Source organism: Pieris rapae, chromosome 12 (assembly GCF_905147795.1).
Source record: "Pieris rapae chromosome 12, ilPieRapa1.1, whole genome shotgun sequence".
NCBI classification, from domain to species: Eukaryota; Metazoa; Arthropoda; class Insecta; order Lepidoptera; family Pieridae; genus Pieris; species Pieris rapae.
The window spans coordinates 3,838,974-3,863,499 of NC_059520.1; the positions used below are offsets into that span (position 1 = coordinate 3,838,974).

Consider the following 24,526-nt stretch of genomic DNA (forward strand, 5'->3'; position numbering starts at 1 on the left):
CATTTTGTTCTTATCTATTTTTATGATGTTTCTGTATACAGTAGATACAATATCGCGCACAATAAGAAATGCGCCGCGGCGTTCAAACGACGCCACAAGTTTAGGGTAAAGAATTGCATTATTACTCTTAAATGAATGTCAATAGATATTTATGTTTTAACAAAATTTTAAGTGGTGCTTATTTTATTTGAAATTTTTAACATGAAAGTTCCCATACCTTATATTAGTTCCTTGATACCTTATATTATAGATAGATAGAAAAAACCTTTTTTAGTTCCGGCATTTTTTTAAACAGTTAATAAGTTTACGTGCAAAATTACTTGAAATGTTGCCAAAAATAGACGCGTAATCCTCCCAAAATAACTCCAATGAAGATTAGTTTCATACTAGCAGCGGAGAGTTACGCTAACGCGTTTTTATATCCTTTTGCTCAAAATAGCGTTTTCATTAAAATGAGTGCTGACGCAGCCTCAATTCCTTGCCCTGTTTGTTTGCATATCGGTACCTTTAATACGGTTGAAACACTTAAAGAGCGCTTAATATTTGTGTCTACCAATAAAATTGTGTGTCCTGTTTGTCAAGAAGAGGTGAATGGATTAGATAAATTGACTATACATTTATTCAGTCACGTGAATATTACTGCAATTGTACAAGAAGACAAAAGGCAAAGGGACAATAAACAAGGTACTACACAAGAAACTCAAGTACCATCAGCAGAAAATGTAAAAAAATTAAAACAATCTATACCTAAAAATAAATCGTATGCTCCAGCTGCACCTGTGAAGTTTGTTAAAATATACCCAAAATTGCCAGTTGTAGCTTTAAATACGATGCCAGTTATAAACAGCAATGTGACAAATAACTCCTTATTAATAACTGCAATTAAAACGAACTCTCCAATTGAGAAAAATAATAACAAATGTAACATTTGTGGAGTACAATTTATAAATGAAGAAATCTTAAAAATGCATAATAGCATTATACATAACTTAGAGGATAAAACTACTCAACCTACAAAATATAACTGTCATCTTTGTTCCAAATACTTTAAAATGCGAGGGTCGCTTATGGTGCATTTGCGAGTAGCTCATTATGGATTTACACAGAAGCTCGAAAGTGATTTAACGGACACGGGAAATAATAATGTGAAGGAAAAAATTGAAGAAATTGAGAAACCGATGGCCTTTTGTAGAAATGATGGTAAACAGTGGCAATGTGACGTTTGCAACAAATATTTTACAACAAAATATTTTTTGAAGAAACATAAACGGCTTCATACAGGTTAACAACTCTTAAGGTAAATTATACTAACAAATAACTAAAAAATCCTTTACAACTGTTAAACACACCAACACACAGTTATTGAACATTCATTAAATTAAAAATTATCCATTTCATTTATCAATTTGTTCAATAATTTTCATCGTTTGCCTTTAATAACAAGCCTACTGATAATATCTACGTTGCTAGCATTGTCAATTAGTTTGATAACATTTTACGTCAATATGAATGTGTAATCCCAATGTGAACGAATACCGCATCCATCAAACATCATTAATTTTATAGATTCTGGAAGGTCCGTCTCCTTATTTAATAAGATTTTTGCCCGCAGGTGAAACCCCCTATGCCTGTTCGCAGTGTAACAAGACGTTTACGTTTCAGCAATCTTATCACAAACATCTCCTTTATCACAATGATGATAAACCACACACCTGCACCTACTGTGGTCGTGCTTTCAAAGAATTGTCGACTTTACATAACCATCAGAGAATACATACAGGCGAAAAACCATTTGCCTGTGAAACTTGTGGTAAAGTTGAAAATAATAATTCCTGAGCCTTGAGAATTAATTATAATATACATAAAAACGCAAAAACGATTAAAATCTTAGTGAAAGTTATTACCTTAGATAAATTGTATATTGAAAGCAGTGTTGGTCTAGTAGCTGAGGCCGTAGGTTCGAACCCCGGCTGTGCACCATTGGACTGTCTGTATGCAAATCTAACCAGGGTGAATAATTAAATATTATAAAGGATATTAATTGTTCGTTGTAACTTATTGTTTTTCTTAGATAACGTACACTATACGCAAATGGAAGTTACGAAGAAGTATAATATTTTTAAACTATAATTACAAACATGTTTTAAGCATGATTGCGAGTAAGTATTAGATAAGTATATATTTTGTATCAACATCCTTATTTCTAGGAAAGTGTTTCCGTCAGCGAGTATCGTATTTAGTACATAGAAGAATACATACAGGAGCTATGCCCTATAAATGTACCGCATGTGATAAAAGTTTTAGATATAAAGTAAGTATGTAAGTTTTATTTTGTAGTTTAAATAATAAATATTTCTAAACTTCTCAATTTTTATTGTCAGGTTTCACAAAGAACACACAAGTGTCCATCACAACCACCAGGAACAGTAATAAGGAAATCCGGCGAATTAGTTGAAAAATTAAAAAAAACTAAACGCTCACCCAATTCGAGTCCCAAGTCGCCGAAAGAATCTATACAATATTCTTACCCAGAAGTGTCTGAAGCTAATGCTGAATTGGTCCGCACAGGGGCTCAATTATCATTAGAGGATATGGAATCTGAAAATTTCAGTATAATATCTGATAATATTGTTGGGAACTCGCACGAAATTAACATGATGAATAATATAGAATCAATTAGTCATAAGAAGCAAGGAAAAAGCAATTCATATAATTCTGAAATCGATGAGCTGATAGATTCAATACCAGTGCAAATTAAAAATATTCCTTCACCCTCTGATATATTAAAAAATCTTTGCCTCACAAATGAAGACGATTACTTAAGTATTCTTGATTAAACCGTCATTAAAACGTTTATTTTTAATTATCTTGTTGATTAAAATCCTGCCACCATTACTTACATACTGCTTAATGGTACAATCTATACATGTAACTCTCAACATTCAAACTGTTAGTTTTCAATCTAGACGTATAACAAAGTGTTTTATTCATTCTGTATAAAAGTGATGAATATGTTTTAAATTTTAATTTCATTACAGTTGTTGAAATAAAATGTTTAGTTAAATAATTGTTTTTACCAACTCGGTGTTAGCCGTTAAATTTTTTACCTGTATTAAGTATATTTTACAGACTATGATACTGTGTTGCTACATCAAAATGTATAGTTACCTACAGAACAAGCTCTAGTCTCTATGGTGAAGATAACTATCGAGTATCGGCCAGCTGTTTTTGTTCCAAATGTTTGGATTCTTGAAATGGATTAAAATTGAATAGTGTCAAATGATTACATTGAATCAGTGCCAATTACTCTGAATGCGTTTATGTGGTATACTTTAATATTTTGTGTAATTAGAGATACCTTCGGGTCGCTTCCTCATGAAAAAACATTAAATCGATTCAGCATTTTGTTAAACTTACAACACCACTAATGCAGTTTGAAAGTAGCATTCAATTACGTCGTATTTTTATGATTTAATGCATTGGTTTCGCGTAAACTCTGTGTGCTGTTAATTTTCGTGAACAAAATAGTCGATAAAATCATATCCATTGTTAAGGTAAGATTTTTGTCACTTATTGAGTATATATCTATGATTAATCAAAATAGTTTTAAGTATTCGTTGATGTGGTGATGATGAATCTTGCATGTTGCGATATTATTATGCATGTTTAAGTGGAAGGAATTCTCAACCTTGATATTTAAAGTTAGTTCCCTTAATCGCATTTTATAAGTACCTACATGGTTCTCTTTGTAACAAAGGAAACTATTGTATCTTGAAATATTATTAATTGGTAATTACTAAATTGTATATTTGTTCATTTAAATCATCCCACCATTTATAAAGGAGTTATTATTTTTAATTTTTCTTTGTGAAGTAACAATTTGAACCTGTTAATTCCATTTAGGTCATAACAATAATATCACATTGTATATCTAGGCCATGTTGTGAGAGTTCAATTCTTGACACATTTAGGGTGAAATTCAAAGTTAGCACAATATACATAATTATTTCAGAAATAATAAACATATTTATTAATTTTTCTGCAATATTGGTATTACTTGAGTTTACGCGCTTATCTATTAAAAATCTACTTTAATAATAATAATTTAAATTTATAAACATTTAAATTAATTTTTCTTTGTGAACATACATTTTTTTCAAGTAAATCTTTAATAATATTTTTGTGTCTGCAATGTGGGTAATAAGTTTAGATTGTTAGTATTTATTTGAACCAAGGGAAGTATCAGAAATTAAATGATATATTAGTAATTTGTGTTTTTATCAATGTAGTGGAAATAAAGACAAGGCTGCTCCTGGCATATACTTAATGATAAAGAGCATATTCATTACATTAAGTTACTGTATAAATTAATACAACAGGATGTGACAAGTGGCTTGAACCTTAACCCACAGTAGGGATTTTTTTCTATGTTCCCTATAATTTTGTATTATAGTGTTGTTTAATTAATTGACTGTTAGAGTTAGTTATTATTAATAGTTAATATTATATATATTAGTTAGTTATTATTAATATTTTTTATCAAGTAAATATTTGTTAGGGTTGTGAACAATATATTCTAAATCACACCTTTTCTACATTCTAACCCTAGGCAAGACACTCAGGATTCTCATTTAAGCTTTTGAAATACATATTAACCATTAAGATTTACAAGTTGTAATTAAGTTTGGGTACTTTTAATTTCTTCCTCTGGTCTCTTCTCTTGAATCTTGGTCAAAGGCTTATCTTCTATCTTTAAAAATTATACAGGGTAATCATATATTTTATTTTTGATATTTTGAAGTATATAAGAAATAAATAAAATCAAACATATATTATTATTTATTCAGTTATACATACACGCGTGTATATTCAATACATATTCGCGTATTTCGTAATATGTAACGTCATCAATGCGCTGTTGGTAATTGCTGATTCAAACTGTGATATCATTATCAAGTTTATTATGTTGAGTTGTATGTGATTATGCTTAATTGCTAACAAATTATACTTATGACTATAGATAACAGCTAAAACATAGTAGGTTTGGAAACATGACGTCCACAAAAAATATCCTGCCGTTGTCAACTAGGGCTAGATCTATGTACATACAGTTATGAGCGTGGAGGCAGGGTGGATGTTTGATCCTCGGCACCTCTATCGATCCGGCTCTGTCGCGGCCCAGACAAGCTATACTTAGGATATAGACCGTACTTCGTTACCTGGTCGTATACTGTTTAGTAAAAATAATTGACAGTCTGCAAAATCATAGCCTGATAATAGAGTCCAGAAGGTTCGACAAAAGAAAAATTTCTATGCCTACCCTCACGCGTTGTTTCTGAGACGAGTTTCACCAATACCGCCTTCTATGGTTTTTTTTCTTTGTTGTGTCATATTGTAATTTTATTTAGTGCCCTTCTATCTAATATTCTAGTTCCGAACTCTCTCTCAGTTATATTGAAGAAAAAATGTTAATGTAAACAGTGGTAAACTGTATGAATCCCTACTATGTATTGTTTTACTTGCTTACCCACGCCTTAGTAACGTAACGAACATAATGCAATTTCCGACAAGGTCGTTTGATAAAACTGTTCGCGTGTACATACGTAAGGTATACTAGGCATATTGATTGCTTGTTAAATAATGAATTAATAGATTCACTATTTTCTGGAATACCTTAAAAGGCAAGGCCCAAAAGCTTTTGGCAAGCGTTTATTGCAGAGCTTGACGATTTCCTTGAATATTATGTAGATACAATGTCGTATCTTCATTGTCTTCGTTACTACAGCTCCAACATTTACCAGCCGCTTGAAACCTTTGAATATGATAATTAATATTAATTCCAATGAAATTACTAATGAAATTTCAATTACGTAATTTACTATACGTTAATGGTTATCGCATGTTACATGACTTTGATACCATGAAAGCACTTACTACTTTGAAAATTTAAGATATCTAATGACAGTGGAAATAGAAATTCTTAGTCAACAGATTATTACTTAGAGTAATATTTTTTCGTGTCTTTATTTCTCTTGGGAGTATATGCTTTATAAGGTAAATATTATTTCATTTATCGACAAAGTAAAGGAAATATTTATTTGTATTCTGTATGCAGCGATAATCCGTAGTCTTCGGGCGCATGGTTCATTGCGCAACATGGTTGTCGTAACTCGTACCTTTTGGTTCTATGTTGGAGATATTGTTACCAGTTGCGACACCATAGCTTTCACTGAAATTTAACCTACAAAATCCCATTTTTATGTACTCAATGAAAAGCGTTAGTCTTTGTTTGGTTCAGTGATAGACTGTTTTGCTGTCGTATTTCTGGATCTGCAGTTGGAATGCACATTTAGGTTTGGTATAAGATTTCATATATGTGTTTAGTTACGTAAATATATAATATGTAATGACTATGAAGTTTACGTTAAATCGTTGACTTATGGAAGGAACTGGATGATGCATGCGAGTTTTTCCAATAGAATTCTAAAAAATGTATATGTATCCGTCAAAAAAACAAAGAAAAATATATTCGCATGTGAGTTGTTTTAGGTATAAGGAAAAAAGAGAATTATATTATGCATTTCAAGTAAGAAGGCATTAGGTAACTTTTGCAGTTTACAGTGAACAAGGCTAAGATTTGCCCTTTTTTGTAATTTATATACAAATACAAATAATTTACCAACAATTAAACATTTTTAAAGTCATAACTGGTCACAGTTTGAACAATTTTTAGTAAGACGAATTGTGTTTTGCTGCTTAAGTTAATGTAGTGTGCATTGTGGGTAGATATCTAAGCCCGTTTGAAACTATTCAAGTGAGAAAAAATCCAAATGCAATTTCAATTTCTACCAAAAAACAAAACTAGGTATTAGGTATACTCTTGTGGCACGTTCGTTTCAATAATGCTTTGTTTCTTGTCTTTGCTATTCTTTGTTCACACATTTTTAAATAATGCTATGTAGGTCAGCAAAGCATATCGCATAATCGTCTGTTTCAGCTAAAGTGATATTATTAATGCTTACACATCTATTTTAATGGTTATATGTCGTAGGTAAACTAAAAAGTCAATTGTTATTTTGTATTTATTAATAGGGTTCTGACGATTTAGTGCATACTGCTAAATCAAAGGGTCGTTAAGGTCACTGAACCCATAGGGAACCAAAGACGAGTGTTTCGCCACTGGCGGGGGCGCGGGTGCTGCGAAGGCCCGGTCGTTGACTCCCCCTTGCACTGTAAACAGATTTATTTTGATACTATGTGTTTGGATTTGCCCGAATTAGTTCTAAAGCCCTTTAATCGCTGTTACATTTATATCGGGAAAAATCCAGCAATCGGTCACCAAAATAAGGCAATACATAGTGTAAATTCTAGTATGAATCACGCTATTAACTAATTGTTCTTATCGTTAATTAGAAATAATAAATAATTAAACAAGGGGAGCTCTCTTAGTTTAAGTATCAAGCCGATCATATAAAAGTGAATGTTTCCAAGCTACTGAACCGGTGTGCTAACGGTTTGCGGGATCAAAATAAACCGTGCTATAGTAATGCAGTTATGTTTATCGACTCTGAGCTAAACATCAGCAGAGACCGACGGACTTGATAATGAATGCATATCGTGGTCGTCAACTGTATATATTTATATCATACCTAACAGATACACAATCTTTCTATAAACAGAAAATATTTGTTTGCAATAAACTACTTTCTTAATTTCCTAATTATTTCACTAATGGAAAGCTAGATTGTCAATTTCGATAGGTGTTTGGATTGAGAATGATTTGTCATTCATTTTAGTTAAAATACTAATAAGAAAACATAAACATAAGCGTTAAATAGAAAACCTTCTTGCAGTTGTTAAATGTAAGTTCTAATTCTAAATATAAAATTTGTAGTTTCGCTATTACGCTTTACACTGATATTAAAAATAATTTCAAGCGTCCACGTAGAGAATGAATATTGTAATGGCGCTGTGTTTCGGAAGGGTTAAGTTCGTTTCAGGCTTGACCACTGATTTCTGAGCAACGAGGCCAGCAGGATTTGCACGTGCCCACAGTACCTACTATCGGGTTGACGACCCATGGCCTTGGGGCGCAGACCCTTTACCATTTAAAATTGCATTTTTAAAATAGACCGAAACACAATCAATACAACAAGATGTGTCGTATTTTTCATTCTATTTTTTTAGTAAAGATTTTAGTGTGATTTTAAAGATTTTAGAAAACATAAATAAACAATAATTTATCAAAATATAATCAAGTAAACATAGCAGAGATTTTTTGTGAGTATGTTTATAAACATCAAATTTATCTTGAAAGATAGGTAGAAATAACTGACCACACAGTGATTAATATAATTGTGATAACAATAATGAGTGCATACTGAACTAATGAATGTACACAAAGCTGGTTCAATGCGCTTTGTTCCAACTTTGAACTTCCACTATTGATCCAGAATCTCGCGTTTACGGAGACCCTGACCAGACAAGTACCTACCTACACAGGTAGGCGCAAATAGAATCAACCTCACCTACCTATTCAAGTTTTACTACCTGCTAATGCATTGATACTTTCAAAATACACATTGCCAAAAGCTTACTACTATGATAACTATAAAAAACAACAAAATTTCAATTATAATACTTTTTCATAGCATACCCATGTGCGACAAGTTTTTATTACGATTACAAATTTATAATGTAGGTTCTTTATTATTAATTTAAGAACATTACGTTCTTCTCTCCTTCTCGTACGGGTAGTAATGATTGACTATAAATTAATTTAATGTGATTTTGATTCTTGATTCTGTTGTATTTTTTATACTTAACGATAATATTTTTAATGAAAAAATATTTGTGTATGGAATTTTGTTGATGGCAATTTTTCCCGATTTTATGGCCATGCGCAAGCGGTAGCGTTGGCAACATTGATTTAGTTTGTTTGACAGACGGCCAGCTGTGACTTGCAGTGAATATTATTGAAAAATACGACGAAAATCGCCCTTGATGTGTCATTTCTTTTACTATTTTTCATAAAACGTGGTGAAAAATAATATTTAACATTTTGAATTGCTAAGTAATAATATCATTCCGTATTGAAAACAATCGAAGGCCTGCTTCGGTGGCAGGTATCGTGTTCTAATTAATAATTGATATGTTTATGTAACGTAGTGTTATGTTAATTTCTTTTGCTGATTTTCTTTATCTTTGTTCCAGATTTGAGAAGAAGTTTAACATTTATAATCTGTATATTTTGCAAAGTGCAGTAAGTGAGATAGTTTAGTGGAAAAAGGTGATGTGGTTTTGAATTTGGCGATAGTGGATGCATAGACAGTGGATTAGTGTTCGCCCGGGCATGGTTCCGGGCAGGTAGCGGGCGCGGGCGGCCTGCGCAGGCCACACACAAGCAGCCCCGTTTCTCTCAGCGTCGTCTATGGCCGAGCAACACATCACACCGTCGCACTCTGCACTCACGAGAGAGTCCAGCAGGTAATCTAAACATAAACCTGTTACATGGTTACCATTTTTAGTTAGCAGATTGAACACCACGTCTCCATCATGGGAAAGTTTCTTGGACAAGCCGTTACAATAATATGTGCCAATATGAAGTCTGTTTCTTATAATGATTTTTAGATGAAGCCGTGTAAAAAAAGTATTAAAGTCATTAATTATCAATTTTTACAGTAAGAGTTACTTGAAACTTTTAAAGTTTAGTTTGTGCGGTAAAAAATATTCATCAGCTTTCTCAAATATTCATGTAATTAAACTGTTCCAACACCTATTAGTATATAAAATACTGATATCTTAGTATACCAGCACCTTACATAGGTTATAAGCTTGACATTTATGTAATTGTACTTGACAAAGAATAAATTATGCTGTTCTTAATTTATGTAACTACCTTCATATTTAATTCATAATTTTATTAATAAGGGTAGGTTAAGGTATGGTGTTTAAATTTGTTTGAAAGTAATAAATATTTTAAGATTTCGTTATGGGGAAACATATATCAAAGTTAAATTTAATAAGAATGTGTTATTATTATTTATCATTTACGTAAAATGGACCAAATTTGAGTCTAATTGTGGAAAAATGAGTCCACCTACCTATTCTATTATACATCATTGTCTAAATTTTTTTTTGTAAAGGTTATATTTTATATATCTATTTTTTTTGTTTAGCCAGATTAAGTGGTAATATAACATAGGAATTTACATAACAGGAAGGATTTACACAATATTATTTTATTTTGTACCATGTATAAACTTGACAATGTTTATACATGGTACAATGGTATTTTTCATAGTAATAACTAGCTGCAAAAAACTGTAGAAATATAACATATTCATATTGTTTACTGTCAAATTACCAGATATTAAAAGAAACTAACAGTACCTATTAACTCATAGGAATGGTTAAACTAAATAAACCTTCAGCAATCACCATGAATAAGAAAAAATAAAATCAGTGGGGTCATGCCTAAAATTAATATTGTTTCCAACATAATAATAAATAATCTATGTATAGTTGTTTCTGTAGTCAATTAAAAATTCCAAATTGATGAGTATTTGACACAAGGTGTTCTTTAATATTCATAAAAGTGTTTATCTTGATTAGACTTTCACATATGTTTGTTTACATGAAAATCTTCTTGACATTTAAAATAAGGCAAAAATTGTAAGATTATTTAAATGTAAGGATATATTATAAAAACTCAATATGGCCAGGACTTGTGATAATATAACAATTCCAAAAATCCTTTTAACATGGGATGGAGTGTGTAAATTAAATGGGTATTTTTCCAATCTGTTCGCTATGTTAGGAGAACTAAGTGCACGGTGCTTAAATAATTCCATTAAAAGTATGTGATGCAAAATAACAAGTTTACCATCATACAATAATTTAATTAATAATATATCGAATAAATATACTAGAAAAATAGATTTTGCTGGACTAATTTTTTAGTATGTATTGTTATTTTGCAAAAACCACCAATAGTATTTTTTTTAATTATTTAACTGTTTTGCAGGTCTTCTCCTAGCAGGGTGGTGGGCGGTCGGTGCTTACGTAACGTGCGTAAGGCAAGCACCAGTCGTCGCAACAAACGCACCTTGACGTCGCCCCATCCGCATACCAGCCGCGAAGCTGATCCGGAGTCCCCAAGCTCTAACATTGAATTACGAAGAAGTTCACGTCTGGTCAACTCGCTGCCCAGATCTGATTACTCACTCTCTGAAAGGTGGTCCTACGGAACGGACGTGTACGAAACCCGATACGACACATCAGATTCGAAACAGGGTGATACACCACACACAGCCGGTGAACACTCAAAACGTCGCCGTACTTCATTGAATGACAAGAAAAAACCCAAAAGGCATTTATCGTCAAAAATAAGTGAGTGCATAGCGTATTGCACACGTTCACGCACTGCTCTTAGGTCTGAGAGTGTTTGTGAGCTACCCAAAAATACAAACGCACAACCCGCGCAACGTCCCACACATATTGCTACTACATCTTCAGCTCTTCAAGCCGCATCCAACCCAAGTGAAGGAGGACTATTGCCATTGGACGAAAGAGACTACGTGTACTCCCCCTTCAGCTCCTCGACTGTTACTGACCTACTTGATTCTGATTATTCCGTCTACAGTCCAACAGCCAATCGAAGGAAGGGAAAGAAAAGGAAACGACCATCACATCGTTCCCTATCAACCAGAAAGAGTAGTTATTGCTTATTTGAAATAGAAGAGCCCAAAAAGTATAAAACAGAAGTGCGGGCAAAAGATCCGGCCGATACAAAGATTACTTTCAGTGAGAGGGCATCTCTAGATCAAGATACAGGAAAGGACCCGCTCAGTAGTCCAACGTGTACATATTCATTACGAAAACGTCACAATCGAGACCTCGGCCCGCCCACTTCCACTGTTGTCAACGACAGTTCAGGTAAACATGTCAACAAATTCCTATTTACTTTAGCAAACAAATGTCGTCTAGTCAAACGTCATATGAATATAGCATTTATTATGATGATATAATTGCGCTATTTAATATTGAACTGAGCTAGATTGCTTATCAGTTGTCTTATCAAATATCAAGTGCATTTATTGTAGATAGTATGAAACATTTGTATGTGTTGTTACAGTGAGTACGACAACAAACGAAGCACCGTTTCTTTCGGATCGTAAAAGCGCAACCGAACGCGGCAGGACTGTATCTCCGCCGCCATTTAAAGATCTACAAGGTAATTAGCTTTGATACATTATTATAGCAATTAAATTCAATTAATGAGAAAATAACCGTTTATTTATCTATTTCAGAAGCCAGTTCATCAAAACCGCATAGTTCTGATAGCAAACTACTTATTGTACCCCGAGATCTCCCATACTTACGACAAACTAACGCCAGAAGAGTGAGTATAACATTTACATATATGTGAAAAAAAGTTTCAAATCTGATATTTTTTTTACATTATATATCCTATATATTTTGGTTATGTTAAATAATAATAAATACATCTGAATATAAAGAGTATCGCTGCTGCAACGGGTGCGACTCTGGGTGCTTGCCTGACGAGAGGAGCTAGCACCTCTCAACGGCAGAGGCAGGAATCTTCATCCAAGAGACAGGTTTGTTACAAGTTATATTTTGTCCAGTGATGTTGAGATACTTATATTAATGAGTTATATTGTTCAAAGATGACATAAATAAATCAACAATAAAGACAGACTAAATTGTTGACACATAAATCATTTTAATAAACCACTTTGCAAAAGTATTTATGGTAAATTTGACAATGCTTAATTAATATAAAATACATTAATATAAATTTATTTTGTTTTTTATATAACTTCTGGTTATGCACTTCTTGCACTCATAATTTTTTTAATTTATTGTTTTCTTTTCTTACTAGGGTTGCCTGGAAGATATCGCTTGTTAGCGATAAGGCCGCCCGTTGTATCCCTTGTAATTTATATATATTGTGTTATTTGTGTTTCTTTCTAGCAACGAAGTGTAAATAAATAAATAAATAAATAATAAATAAATGCTGGTCTGGTAGAACACACCATTGAATTTTTCTGTCGGTTTTTGTTAGTCGAGCGGGGGCGGGACCGAAGAGCCGGGAAGTAGCGGGCGGCGTGCGCGCACGCGCGACATGCCGCAGCCGCAGCCACAGAATACCGCGCGTAAGGACAAACGAGGTAATAGCCTAATAAACTTTGTATTTTTTATTCTATACAACAGCCTTTACTGGATACTAGGAAGAAACTGAAGACTTTCTTTAGATCCTAAAGTCCATTTGGACATATCGCCTCCAACTGTGGGGCAGCGCACCCAATATAAACATACTCCAGCGACATCAGAACAAAATCCTAAGAGTAGTAGCAAAAGCCATATAGCCATGGTACATAACCAACACGAAGTTCACGAACACCTAAAAGTGAGAACTATCAAAGAGGAAATCCGGAGACTGGCAGCTAAATACAAAGAGCGGTTCTGTCATCCGAACGAACTTGCTCGCCAACTCACCATTAGACAGTATGTGAGTCTAAAACGTCACCATATTCTAGAGCTAGAAGACCAGCAGTAGCTCTAGGCATAAGATGAGTAGATGCTTCCAATGGGAAGTCACTCACATGACAGCACTACAGAACAAATTCGCTCATAACTTTAGCTCATTGCAAATTACCGCAGAGAAAAAAAAATCTTACTACTACTATTTTAAATTGATTTTTTTGTCAATACCCAAATTAGATTTACGTTTTTAGAAACTTTTTCGAACTTTTAGTCACTATTTTCTGTATACTTCGAGAAGAATAGACGTGTTGATACATTTTTCTACCATATTGTTATTTTAATAACAATATGGTAAAATGTATCATATATATAATATAGTGATAAGACTTTTACTACAATTATAAAATTAAGACGTGTTTAATAATACATTTTCATGTATGACTTTATATGTTAAAGGTAAAAGCAGTCTGGGTTCGTGCGCAAGCACTGGTGCTGCATCCAGCCGGTCTCACTCGCAATCTGTAACCACGGTTAGTACTACTACTTAAACTAAGAGAGGAAGAATAATAGGTATACAGATGTAACGGCCCCGGAATTTTCCAGAATGTTCAAGATATATTTTCTATGAATTTTGGATATTATTACAGTAATAGAAAGTCCAATAGAAGTATTTAAAATTGATTTAACACTTATTTTTTTGGATAACCTTTCGAATGTGATAATATAGTCATAAACTCAACTTCATAAGTGTGTTTTAATATAGTTTCTATTGAAAGAGATCTGTCATATATTCTCACTCACATATTCATGAATTATATGGTCGACGGAAAATTATACTTATATTGTAGAGAGTATCACTTCCTATAATCTAAATAGCTACTAGCACACGTTAACTAAGTACTCTTTCGGCTCATTCTGTTAGTTAATGGGGTGTAATTAGATTAATATTATAAATAAGAATTATGTATTTGAACAGACTGTGTTACTAGTCTCGGGTTAAATACGGGCTTAAGTTGTCTGCCTTACCTAAATATATAGTGTTTAGTAATAATTTAAATTCCTAGTGATTTCGTCGGTAACTGTCTTGCGTTTCCGCATGGGCTTTCCCTAGTGTTTGCCATTCTCCTCTGTCTCGGCCAGGTAACTCTTGTTTTTTCCCGAACCCGTCTTCCCACGTTCGATGTTGCTTTTCCCTTTAGGTGTGGACCCATTCGGCAACTTCGTAAATTTTTCTTTACTCCTTGTTAGGTGTCCTATCGATTTACAATTTTGTTTTTGTTTTCTTACGTATTGGGCTTAATTTTATTTTGTCTCTTAATTTAAAGTTAAGTTTACTAAGCTCTCTTATCTCTAGTTGATATATAAATGGATATTTTGTCTCTTAATTTAAAGTTAAGTTTACTGAGCTGTCTAGTTGATATGAGATGAGATGGATATTTTGCTTAGTTAGCTTATTCCAAATTTGGTGATAATCTTCGTATTTTCTTTCATCAATATCAGATTCCTAACCAAACATTTTTAATTACAGGGTGCAATAGCGTCCACATCGTCTACGCCGCCGGTGTCTGCCTCAGCGGTATCAATGCCTGATAACGCTTCCAACGATGCAAAGCCTAAGGGCAAAGGTGTGTATACCGTTTTTAAATTCACAAACACACTTTTAAATATTTTTGCTACAAGATATTCTTAGATATTTAATGTTATAAGACCCTCATTAGGAAAGTGGTAATCATATCACATATTAAAACATCATTAAAATGGAAATCCAAATTATCGCTTGAATAACTTATAATGATGTAAACAAACAATTGATTTACAAAACAAAATCTATGCCGGACCAATTATCATGTTCAAGTCAGGAATTTAATCTGCTTTTTACAGAAGAAACGCATAATTGAATTAAATGTTTTTTTTTATTTACACTAGAGTAAACATAAATAACAGTTCAATTGAAATAAAAAACGACTGAATATTTGTAGCATCGTCACCGGCGGAGGACTGCAGCGGCGGCGGCAGTGGCGTTGGTGGTGCCGAAGAATCGTCGTCTGAGGAAGGAGAAGTCGGACGTCTACAAGCGCTCCTCGAAGCCCGCGGTCTTCCGCCACACTTGCTGGGAGCCCTTGGACCTCGGATGCAGCACCTCTTGCATAGGACTGTGACTGCAAATTCTGGTAGATATTTAATGTTAATTTTGAGCTCTGTAAGCACGCGTTAATTACTACTAAAAGAGAGACCTTATTCGAGTATCTTCCCTTATAAGTTTTATTAAGTAATCAATCGATCAAATACCATAGATAATTACTATTCTAGTCACTTTGGCAATATTTAAAATCTATTTCATTATTTTTGGTTACATGACCAAACAAACAAAAGGACATACTTTTGTTAGTATTAAAATTACTAAACCGATAAATACCTTTCGAGCAGCGGCATCGAAGGCGGCACAGCTGCTCTCCGGTCTCCAAGCGACCGGTGATGAAGGGCAGCAATTGCAGGCGGTGATCGAGATGTGTCAACTGTTGGTTATGGGCAATGAGGATACCCTCGCCGGATTCCCAGTACGACAAGTGGTCCCTGCACTTGTGAATCTATTGGCTGCCGAGCATAACTTTGATATGGTAAGATTTGTTTATTATTTTACAGTACAAAATAAAAAATAAAAAAAAAATAATTTTATATTTTACTGCAGTGTTGGCCTAGTGGCTCCAGCGTGCGACTCTCATACCTGAGGTCGTAGGTTCGATCCCCGGCTGTGCACCAATATATTTTCTTTCTATATGCGCATTTAACATTTGCTCGAACGGTGAAGGATAACATCGTGAGGAAACCGACATGTATTAGACCCAAAAAGTCGACGACGTGTGGCACTGGAGGCTGATCACCTACTTGCCTATTAGATTGAAATTGATCATGAAACAGATTCAAAAATTTGAGGCTAAGACTTAAAGAGGTAGTGCCACTGATTTTTTTTTAATATTATACTCGGGTTGTGATTTGGAGAAATATGTTTTTGTTTAGTTGTACAGGGTGTCTCAGCGCCGATTTTAAAATATAAATATTATAATTGCACACAAATACAATAATAATTGCAGTAAATTATAATGTATTAGTGCGGATTTTATGTATGGTATATAACACTGCCAAAGATGTCTTCCATCACGGTAAATTCACTCTTCAAAGCGGAATAATATATGGTATCATTTATATGTATATTTATATATGATTAGTATGGTGATATGTCTTACTTCTGTCGTTATTTTAGTCTGCATTAAACTGCTCAAAATTCGTTAAATTCGTTTCATAAACTCTTGCTTTGTGTTAACACCAGAAAAAAAGGCAACTTTACCCCAGAAGTCGGGATATCTGGGTGGTCATAAAGCGGCTTATGATTTTTATAGTAAAATTGATCATTTTAATAAATCTTGTGTATACAAGATAAGATGGAACATGTTTTTTTAGATATATTTACTAAGTTTTGTTTTCTTATAGTTCTTTAGTTATTTTTAGATATATAACAGTCTCTATTTTTATTTGATTCTAAATTTTATAAAAAATATGGGCTGATGGAACCGTCACTTAATCGCGATAATAATAAATATCTATTTGTTACCTTAGATGAACCACGCCTGCCGTGCCCTCACATATATGCTGGAGGCTCTGCCGCGTAGCTCTGGGGCCGTAGCCTTAGCAGTGCCTGCCTTCCTAGACAAACTGCAAGCCATCACCTGCATGGATGTTGCTGAGCAATCCCTCACAGCTCTGGATATGCTGTCCAGGAGACACTCTAAGGCGATTTTGCAAGCGGTGAGAAAATTATTTTTATTTGTTTAATGTGGATTTCACTTTAGTGAATTGGTTAAGAACCCGCCCTTATAGTAAGTTAAGAGTGGTTGCCTGGAAGAGATCGCCCGAAATCGATGAGGCCGCCAGTTGCCCACCTTTTCATTTAATTATGTTATGCAAATCATCCTTAAACAAACAGTGTGACTACTGACTACCGCATTTAGTAAAGACTTTCTAATTAAACTATTGCCATATTAACGCAATGATATGCAGTACCAAGTCGGTGATGGCAGTAATAAACTTCACACAGTAGTTTTATATGTGTGTTTTGAACTCTGTGTTAATAAACAGATTTCTTGCATTCAATACCATCTGAATTCTTAAAATCTGAATCCCTTTATAAATAATAATAGTTAAAATCTGTTTGTTTTTAGCGCGGTGTGTCAGCGTGTCTCACATACCTGGATTTCTTCTCTATCAACGCTCAGCGGGCCGCGCTGTCAATCACTGCCAACTGTTGTCAAAATCTGACACCTGACGAGTTTCATCTTGTTAGAGAATCTCTTCAATTATTAGCCAACCGGTAAGTTTAATTTTCTTGTAGAATATCTTGTATATTATAGTTTTGGAGGATATTTTTTTTAACTTTTCCAAAAATAAAGAATTCATAGAATCACAACACAAGTATTTCTTTAAAGGTTGTATAATAATTATGATGATACAATGCTACATTAAAACTGGTTTTTTATATCATTGCTTAAGATTTTTATTTGAATTCAATTATTTTCAGATTAACAATCCAAGATAAGAAATCAGTGGAATGTGTTTGCCTGGCCTTCTCCCGTTTAGTGGACAGCTTCCAACATGATCCAGCTCGTTTGCAGGAGATAGCCACGCCCGAATTGCTCACCAATTTGCAACAGCTTGTAAGTACTCTTAAATTAGCTGAATTGAAACCAATCTGAATTATTAATATCAAAAAATAAAGAGAATTATAAGTAGTTTTTTAAACTTTAATAAAGAAATATTTGCCTAGGTTCTTTACCACTAAACCGATAAACTATTATACCAGTATTTTCTAACCTGGTTCACCTGGGTTTTTATAATTCTTATGCAATGTAATATACATAATTATTTTATTTAAAAAAAAGTTATTTTGTTAACGAAGAAATACAGTAAGTTAATTATCAAAACAGATAATGCAAAACTGATAATTCCAAACAAATTTGAGGTAATGATGTTTCACAGATTGCATTTAAAACAAGTTTGAAAACTATAAAAATACATTTCTTTCAGCTGGTAGTGCAGCCACCGTTGATAGCTGGCAACACCTTTATCACGGTCCTTCGTTTGTTGTGGGTGATGTGCGCCGCTTGCCCACAATTAGCTCTGGCCCTACACCAACGCTCTATAGCTGACACGTTGCTTTGTCTGCTGACTGGATCCACTGTTCATCATGAGGTAAAGGCTTCAAAATTATATTAAATAAACTTTATTCTTTATTTGCTACTGCCATAATACTTTAGAAATATAGATATAACATTTCATTGAATAACGTTTTATTTTAAAAGTACAACCATTTTTTGTATTACACTTATTAAACCCTTAATGAAAATAAAGTCTAGAAACAATGTAAATATAAAATAAATAAATAATTTGTGATTACTTTACATTTAAATTTTATATTGGTGGACATTATGATAGCCGATTTGTTCCCATATGACCATCATATACAGTATATATTATTAAAAATTACAGCAAGTAGAGCTATTACCACGGCTTCCACAAGAGCTGTATGAGATAACCTGCCTCATTGGGGAGCTGATGCCGCGTTTGCCCACTGATGGCATATTCGCCGTTGATGCACACTTGGATAGACCCTGGTCTGCTAACACGGAACGCGGGGCACAGTGGCAATGGAGAGATGATAGAGGTATAAAAGGACAAAATTCTCAATAAACGTATGCCATTTTCTTTAAAACTAAATTTTCAGGCAAATTTAAGTTTGAGTAAACATGAATAACTAAAATTTCAGGCAAATTTAAGATTGAGTAAACATGAATAACTAAAATGTAAGAAATATTAAAAATTTGACATTTTGATAGGTTTACGATACTTTTATTGTTTTAAGGTAGAATTTAAGTGTTCTCGAGTGTGCGCAAACTCTTCCAAAATCATGTCGAATCTTGCTTTTTCTGCTAATATAAATTCATACATCCATAAGTTATTGCAAATTGCAGATAATTTTGAAGCATTCCGCATTAGTGATCTCTTAAAACATTTTTTATGATTTTACCTACTAATGTTTTAAATGCATCATCGCTTATGTTTTGGTTTTAGTTGTACGCCGTCGCGTGTTGTGATATGTCTGTATTTACTCTTTTTTTTATCAATTCTCAATTCGGGATTTAAACCCAGGACCTCTCGCATTCGTGAGCTAGGCGGCTTGTGCGTGTAGTGAAGTATAGTTGAATCAACCTACACCTGTGTAGGTGTATGGCGGTGTTATTCTTGGGCAGAATGTCGAGCGTTGGAGGCGGGTGTCAGCGGTGGTGAGGAAGAGGTCTGCCTGGCAACCCTCGGACGCTCCTACACGGTGGACCTGACGGCCATGCAGCAGCTCAACGACCACACTGGCACCGCGAGGCCTGTGCAGCGTCTGCCTCCTGCTGCCCCGCCGCCTGCCACTGCTGATGGAAACCCAGTTCCAGGTGGGTTTAAAAATTGCTAAATATCATTTTTCTATATACAATATTTTAATTTTAATTATGAAAGAGTTTTTACTTATTTTCTTTTTTTTTTTAAATAGTTGTAAAATTATATTTATGTTTTTTAACTCAAGCAATTTATTAAAATTATCTTAAAGACTAATTAATGATTTAGTGAATTTGCATATAACATATCAAACAACAATTTTCTTCTTATTCTCAGATCCACGTATAGCCATGGTGCGTACGAGCCCGTCTCTCGTACGTGCACTATTAGCCGTTCTGCACGAAGTGTATTGGAGCTCAGCCGGGCCCGCCGTGCGCTCTCAGGCCCTTAAAGCCATATTGCGCTGCGTGTATTATGCTGATGCTCAGTTGCTTCGACAAGTGCTCAAGACTCAGGTAAATACATTGAATCTTATATACAGTCTTATATGTTTTCCACTTTTGTTTTTACTTTCCTTCAGAGCAGAGACTGTTTACCAGATGCAATATCGTAATTGAAGACATCAAAAACAATTTCCTGACTTTGACTGATGACTTCCAAAGTTTCCCATTAAGCTTGGAACTTCCAGGCCTATCAGCTAGCTTAAAATATTTTAAAGTAGCAACAAGGAAGAAAGATGAGAAAAAGAAGAGATAAAATGAAGTGGAAATTCTCTCGTAACAATAAATAGAAGCGTAATGCATAAATGTCAAGTATGTTCTTAACTTTATTATAGGTTATATCGTCTCACATCGCGGGTATGATGGCATCCAGTGACCTTCGTATAGTGGTGGGGTCCCTTCAGCTTGCAGAAATCCTGATGCAGCGTTTGTCAGAAGAAATGGGCGCTCAGTTCCGTCGTGAGGGAGTTCTGCATCAAGTTGCTCAGTTGGCTCAAAAGGCGCCTGCACCCCAGCCCGCTAGACAGGCCAAACTTAAGGTAAAACCAAAAACTCAAAACCCAAAAAAAAATATCAGAATTAACAAATAAGTTGTTTCTAGTTATAGTATTGTCTTTTATTAACATAACATATTTAAAGAAAAACACTTTCTTACTGGATTGAAGCTATGTATTATTGTAAACTTATAATTATTTAAACATAATTTTAAATTTGTCCGAAGACAAAAGGTGTTGAATGTCAAATCAGCTATAGAAAATGTTGTATTATCTGTTATTCCCCGGAGTTGGTATCGACTAACGAGTCGTCCTATTCCTAGTTATACTGGTGACTTCGTAAAAGTTGCGTGCACACCTATGTGACATTCCTCTTACATATGAAAAACATAACAAGCTATACATAGCCTTAGTTTGACTTACATATGAAAAATCATAAATCTATTTGGTTAGTAACACCCTTGGGCATATTATTTTTCTATACAAAAATGTATAATGTATTTTCTTTATAAGTTATTTGACGCCAGACTTTTATTCGTAAATTGTATTTGTTCACAGTCTCCGAGCGGGGCAAGTGTTCGGGGTACCGGCAATGCATCTCCACCGGCTTCTACGTCTTCATCTCCTCTGGAGCACAATAATATATCTCTAGCATTTTCCGCATCTGGCTCTTTCATCGCAAGCACCTTACGTAAGTGTATATAAATAAGTTGTTATTAGTTTTATCATTGCTTAATGATTAACTTTTTAATGTCTTTTTACAAACTGATACTTAAATTACTCCTAAACGGCTGGATCGATTTTGATAAAACAAATTAAAATGTATTCCATTGCATATTAACAGTCTAAGGGTCTGTTTCACAATGTCCAGATAAGTTCCAAATAAGCTATTTATTACTTATTGGTAGGATAAACAGTGTTTTTGCGTTTCACGACTCAGATAGCGCTATTCGTCAAATCAAGTCAAAATGCGAAGCATCTTATTTGGAATTTATAATCTTTCGAATAATTTATGTGTTGTATAGCTATTTGGTACTTTATCCATACATTGTGAAATAGGCCCTTACTGTAGCAAATTATATATTATGTGGTGAGCTTTAATAAATATTAAAGTGACACTATGTTCATCTGTCTGAGATATCGCACTTTCACTTATATCCACTACACTAGTTTTAGTAACTCAAACGTTTAGTTCTCTTTAGGCTTAGGAAAATGTCAAAACTGAATGTACTTATAAGTTAAAGGAAATAGACAACTTTTGAATTCATTTTCTAAATATTGATAATATATGTATTTTTCAGTGGCAGCTACTGAAGCTGGGATTACAGAAGCGGGACCTGCAACGTCTGCATCTACTCATCAAACAACCACATCTGTTCATAGGTTTGTTGCTTTTACGTTTATACATGTCTAAACATTGGTTTAAAGGTTATCATTATTATCACATACTTGTGAAACTAAATTTACTGATAATATTTAAAAAATCAATTAAAGTTGATTTCAAAGTACAACAGAGTAATGGATATCCAGACTTAGCTGGTTCACCATAATGTTCAATGTGGATGTCAGTGAGGTTTGGCTAATGCCCGTTTTTCAGAATGGAGCCACAAATGGGATTATTTTTGGGGTATTACCCAGACATCCCATCATGTGTGCCCTGTGTAATTAAGTCAGAAAGTTGGGACAGTCAACTCAACTCAAATTATAAACCTAAACACAAAAGATATAATACTATTAGATGTTTTTAATATTTGTATTATCTCTCTGTTTTTTTACCAGTGTGCAGTGTTAGCAAGATATTATCAATTAAACAAAAAAAAAAATATATATATATAATGATAACATCCATAGACCAATTTAAGTCTAGCCTGATTTAAAAAAAAGAGTTGCCAACAGGCTATAGATGCCACGGGAGAAAGTAGATTAATCTTTTTTGTTGTATAAATTTGACTTAAACGCATTCTATTATAGATCCGGCAGTCCCATGCAACTGGCTGACATGTTGAAGCGCAAGCGCCCCGTAAAGCGTTCGGGTGGCGCAGGCGCACGCAGACCGCGGACTCGCGAGGAAGTCACTTTGGGACATCACGCACTCGGACAAGCTCAGCCGCCCGCCACGCCCACTACGGCACCGCATTGTACGTAACATTTGACATGTCCGCTTTCTTGAAGTTGTATATATTCTTTTGGAACATGTTTATGGTATATCAGTTTTATGCAAGTTTTATCAAGAGGAAAATACACTACAAAGTGTATAAAAGTCCTTTGGTATTTATACATGTTCTCTCCAGAAATTGTTGGATATCTCAAAAACTAATGAGCCTATTTTGATAAAACTTGTACTCTTTCATATGTTGGAATGATATAAATAAAAAACATATCTTTCAAATTTTAATACACATGATTGTAAGACTAAATTGCTTATCATACTTATATATTATTCAAATCCATTTTTTTTTACAAAATCGGTTAAGAACTCATTATTATGCTGATTAGTTCTCGTGATCTAGTATTTACTAGTGTTTACTCGTTCTTTGTGAACCTCCTTCAATATAAATATATCCACAGCATCTAACACGGCATCGGCGGGTAGATCAGCCAACCGTGTAGGCGGGACGTCTAAAACATCTTCATTCCTGTCGTCACTGAATCCGTCGCGTTGGGGCCGATCGCCCCATGCCCACACGCATAAGGACGCTGGTCTTCTCGCGTCGCCACATGCGTCGGCTAATTTGTCGCTACAGAACAAGTTAGTAGGCAATTTATTGTTTAATTTAGGACACAAGTTTTGTGTGAATGTGTTACGATAAAGGTACAAATTAAATTTAATATTATTTAACATTTATAATAGGGACTCGATTTAATACATTTGGGTAAACAGACAAGGTAGATTTCAATTTAATACCTGAAAGAAACCAGTAAACTATTTTGTTCTGGGCTTCAGATTTCTTTAAACAAGATTTAAGACATAATTGAGAATTCAATTCTTTTTGAAGTGAAACTTCTTTAGAATCGTTGTGATTTCAAACCGGATGCAACGGAAAAGCGACAGTAAAAAGAGACAGAAACATTAATTCATACGATTTAACGTGGGAGAAAATGAGATAGATAAACTTCTTTAGAATCGTCGTGATTTCAAACCGGATGCAGCGGTAAAGAGAGACAGAAACATCAATTCATAAGATTTAACGTGGGAGAAAATGAGATAGGAGGCATTATACAGCCTCTCTTTACTGCCGCTTTTTCATGTGATCGAATTTAAAACTTTCGTTGTTTTAGTTTTTGCCAAATTAAAGATTTATATTAAACTTATAAATTAAAATGTATCATTAAAATATACTGTTTATAAAGAACACACACATTTCGATATTGGAAAATGATTAATTTATATTTGATTAATAATTATAAGTTGAAAAAAACTTTGTTTTTGAAGGTTTCACTTCTACCATGTGTGAATTGCACATATGTTTTTTTTTTTTCTTACTAGGGTTTAGGGATCGCTTGTTAGCAATAAGTCTGCTTCTTGCCTCTTGAATAATTATTATTTATAATGTAACTAAGCTTAAATAAATAAAATCTTAAATGCTGAGTTTAAATAAGGTATTATGAATATTTTAAAGAGAAACAATATTGTTTAGATTTTTT

At 33.9% G+C, this 24,526-nt stretch overlaps 2 protein-coding genes across 11 annotated transcripts in view; both read left to right on the forward strand.

The window, feature by feature from the left end:
* Window positions 1-323: 323 nt before the first annotated feature.
* On the forward strand, window positions 324-2,864 carry LOC111001207 (zinc finger protein 91). Of its 4 annotated transcripts, XM_022270985.2 has the most exons (4): window positions 336-1,281; window positions 1,613-1,810; window positions 2,208-2,311; window positions 2,382-2,864. In XM_022270985.2, exons 1-4 carry the CDS (start codon window positions 369-371, stop codon window positions 2,835-2,837), a joined length of 1,671 nt encoding a protein of 556 aa, XP_022126677.2. In that variant the 5' UTR covers window positions 336-368; the 3' UTR covers window positions 2,838-2,864. The 4 variants fall into 4 exon arrangements, with proteins under 4 accessions (XP_045486334.1, XP_045486336.1, XP_045486335.1 ...); XM_045630378.1 differs by lacking the exons at window positions 2,208-2,311; window positions 2,382-2,864 and having other exon boundaries at window positions 324-1,281; window positions 1,663-1,774; XM_045630380.1 differs by lacking the exons at window positions 2,208-2,311; window positions 2,382-2,864 and having other exon boundaries at window positions 325-1,297; window positions 1,663-1,758.
* A 386-nt stretch (window positions 2,865-3,250) lies between these two features.
* Window positions 3,251-24,526, forward strand: part of LOC111001174 (E3 ubiquitin-protein ligase TRIP12) — a 30,773-nt gene continuing 9,497 nt past the window's right edge. For 2 of the 7 annotated variants that reach the window (XM_045630371.1, XM_045630375.1), the window contains exons 1-23: window positions 3,251-3,554; window positions 9,214-9,486; window positions 11,027-11,937; window positions 12,137-12,235; window positions 12,312-12,403; window positions 12,522-12,620; window positions 13,088-13,193; window positions 13,966-14,039; window positions 15,038-15,134; window positions 15,489-15,680; window positions 15,934-16,127; window positions 17,125-17,313; window positions 17,727-17,875; window positions 18,083-18,218; window positions 18,589-18,753; window positions 19,051-19,225; window positions 19,785-20,003; window positions 20,224-20,402; window positions 20,723-20,926; window positions 21,440-21,572; window positions 22,183-22,264; window positions 22,853-23,019; window positions 23,450-23,630. In XM_045630371.1, the coding sequence (XP_045486327.1) occupies window positions 9,431-9,486; window positions 11,027-11,937; window positions 12,137-12,235; window positions 12,312-12,403; window positions 12,522-12,620; window positions 13,088-13,193; window positions 13,966-14,039; window positions 15,038-15,134; window positions 15,489-15,680; window positions 15,934-16,127; window positions 17,125-17,313; window positions 17,727-17,875; window positions 18,083-18,218; window positions 18,589-18,753; window positions 19,051-19,225; window positions 19,785-20,003; window positions 20,224-20,402; window positions 20,723-20,926; window positions 21,440-21,572; window positions 22,183-22,264; window positions 22,853-23,019; window positions 23,450-23,630 (3,899 nt within the window). In that variant the 5' untranslated portion in view covers window positions 3,251-3,554; window positions 9,214-9,430. Of the gene's footprint in view, window positions 3,555-8,933; window positions 9,126-9,213; window positions 9,487-11,026; window positions 11,938-12,136; window positions 12,236-12,311; window positions 12,404-12,521; window positions 12,621-13,087; window positions 13,194-13,965; window positions 14,040-15,037; window positions 15,135-15,488; window positions 15,681-15,933; window positions 16,128-17,124; window positions 17,314-17,726; window positions 17,876-18,082; window positions 18,219-18,588; window positions 18,754-19,050; window positions 19,226-19,784; window positions 20,004-20,223; window positions 20,403-20,722; window positions 20,927-21,439; window positions 21,573-22,182; window positions 22,265-22,852; window positions 23,020-23,449; window positions 23,631-24,526 lie in introns of those variants that run through there. The other 5 variants (XM_045630373.1, XM_045630376.1, XM_045630377.1 and 2 more) reach the window with 4 other exon arrangements.

Excerpts from the sequence above, each read along its gene's own strand:
- LOC111001207 (XM_022270985.2), top strand. The coding sequence starts at position 369 with ATGAAGATTAGTTTCATACTAGCAGCGGAGAGTTACGCTAACGCGTTT. Across the intron at positions 1,811-2,207 it reads ATTTGCCTGTGAAACTTGTG|GAAAGTGTTTCCGTCAGCGA; the intron begins GTAAAGTTGAAA and ends CCTTATTTCTAG. Across the intron at positions 2,312-2,381 it reads ATAAAAGTTTTAGATATAAA|GTTTCACAAAGAACACACAA; the intron begins GTAAGTATGTAA and ends TTTTATTGTCAG.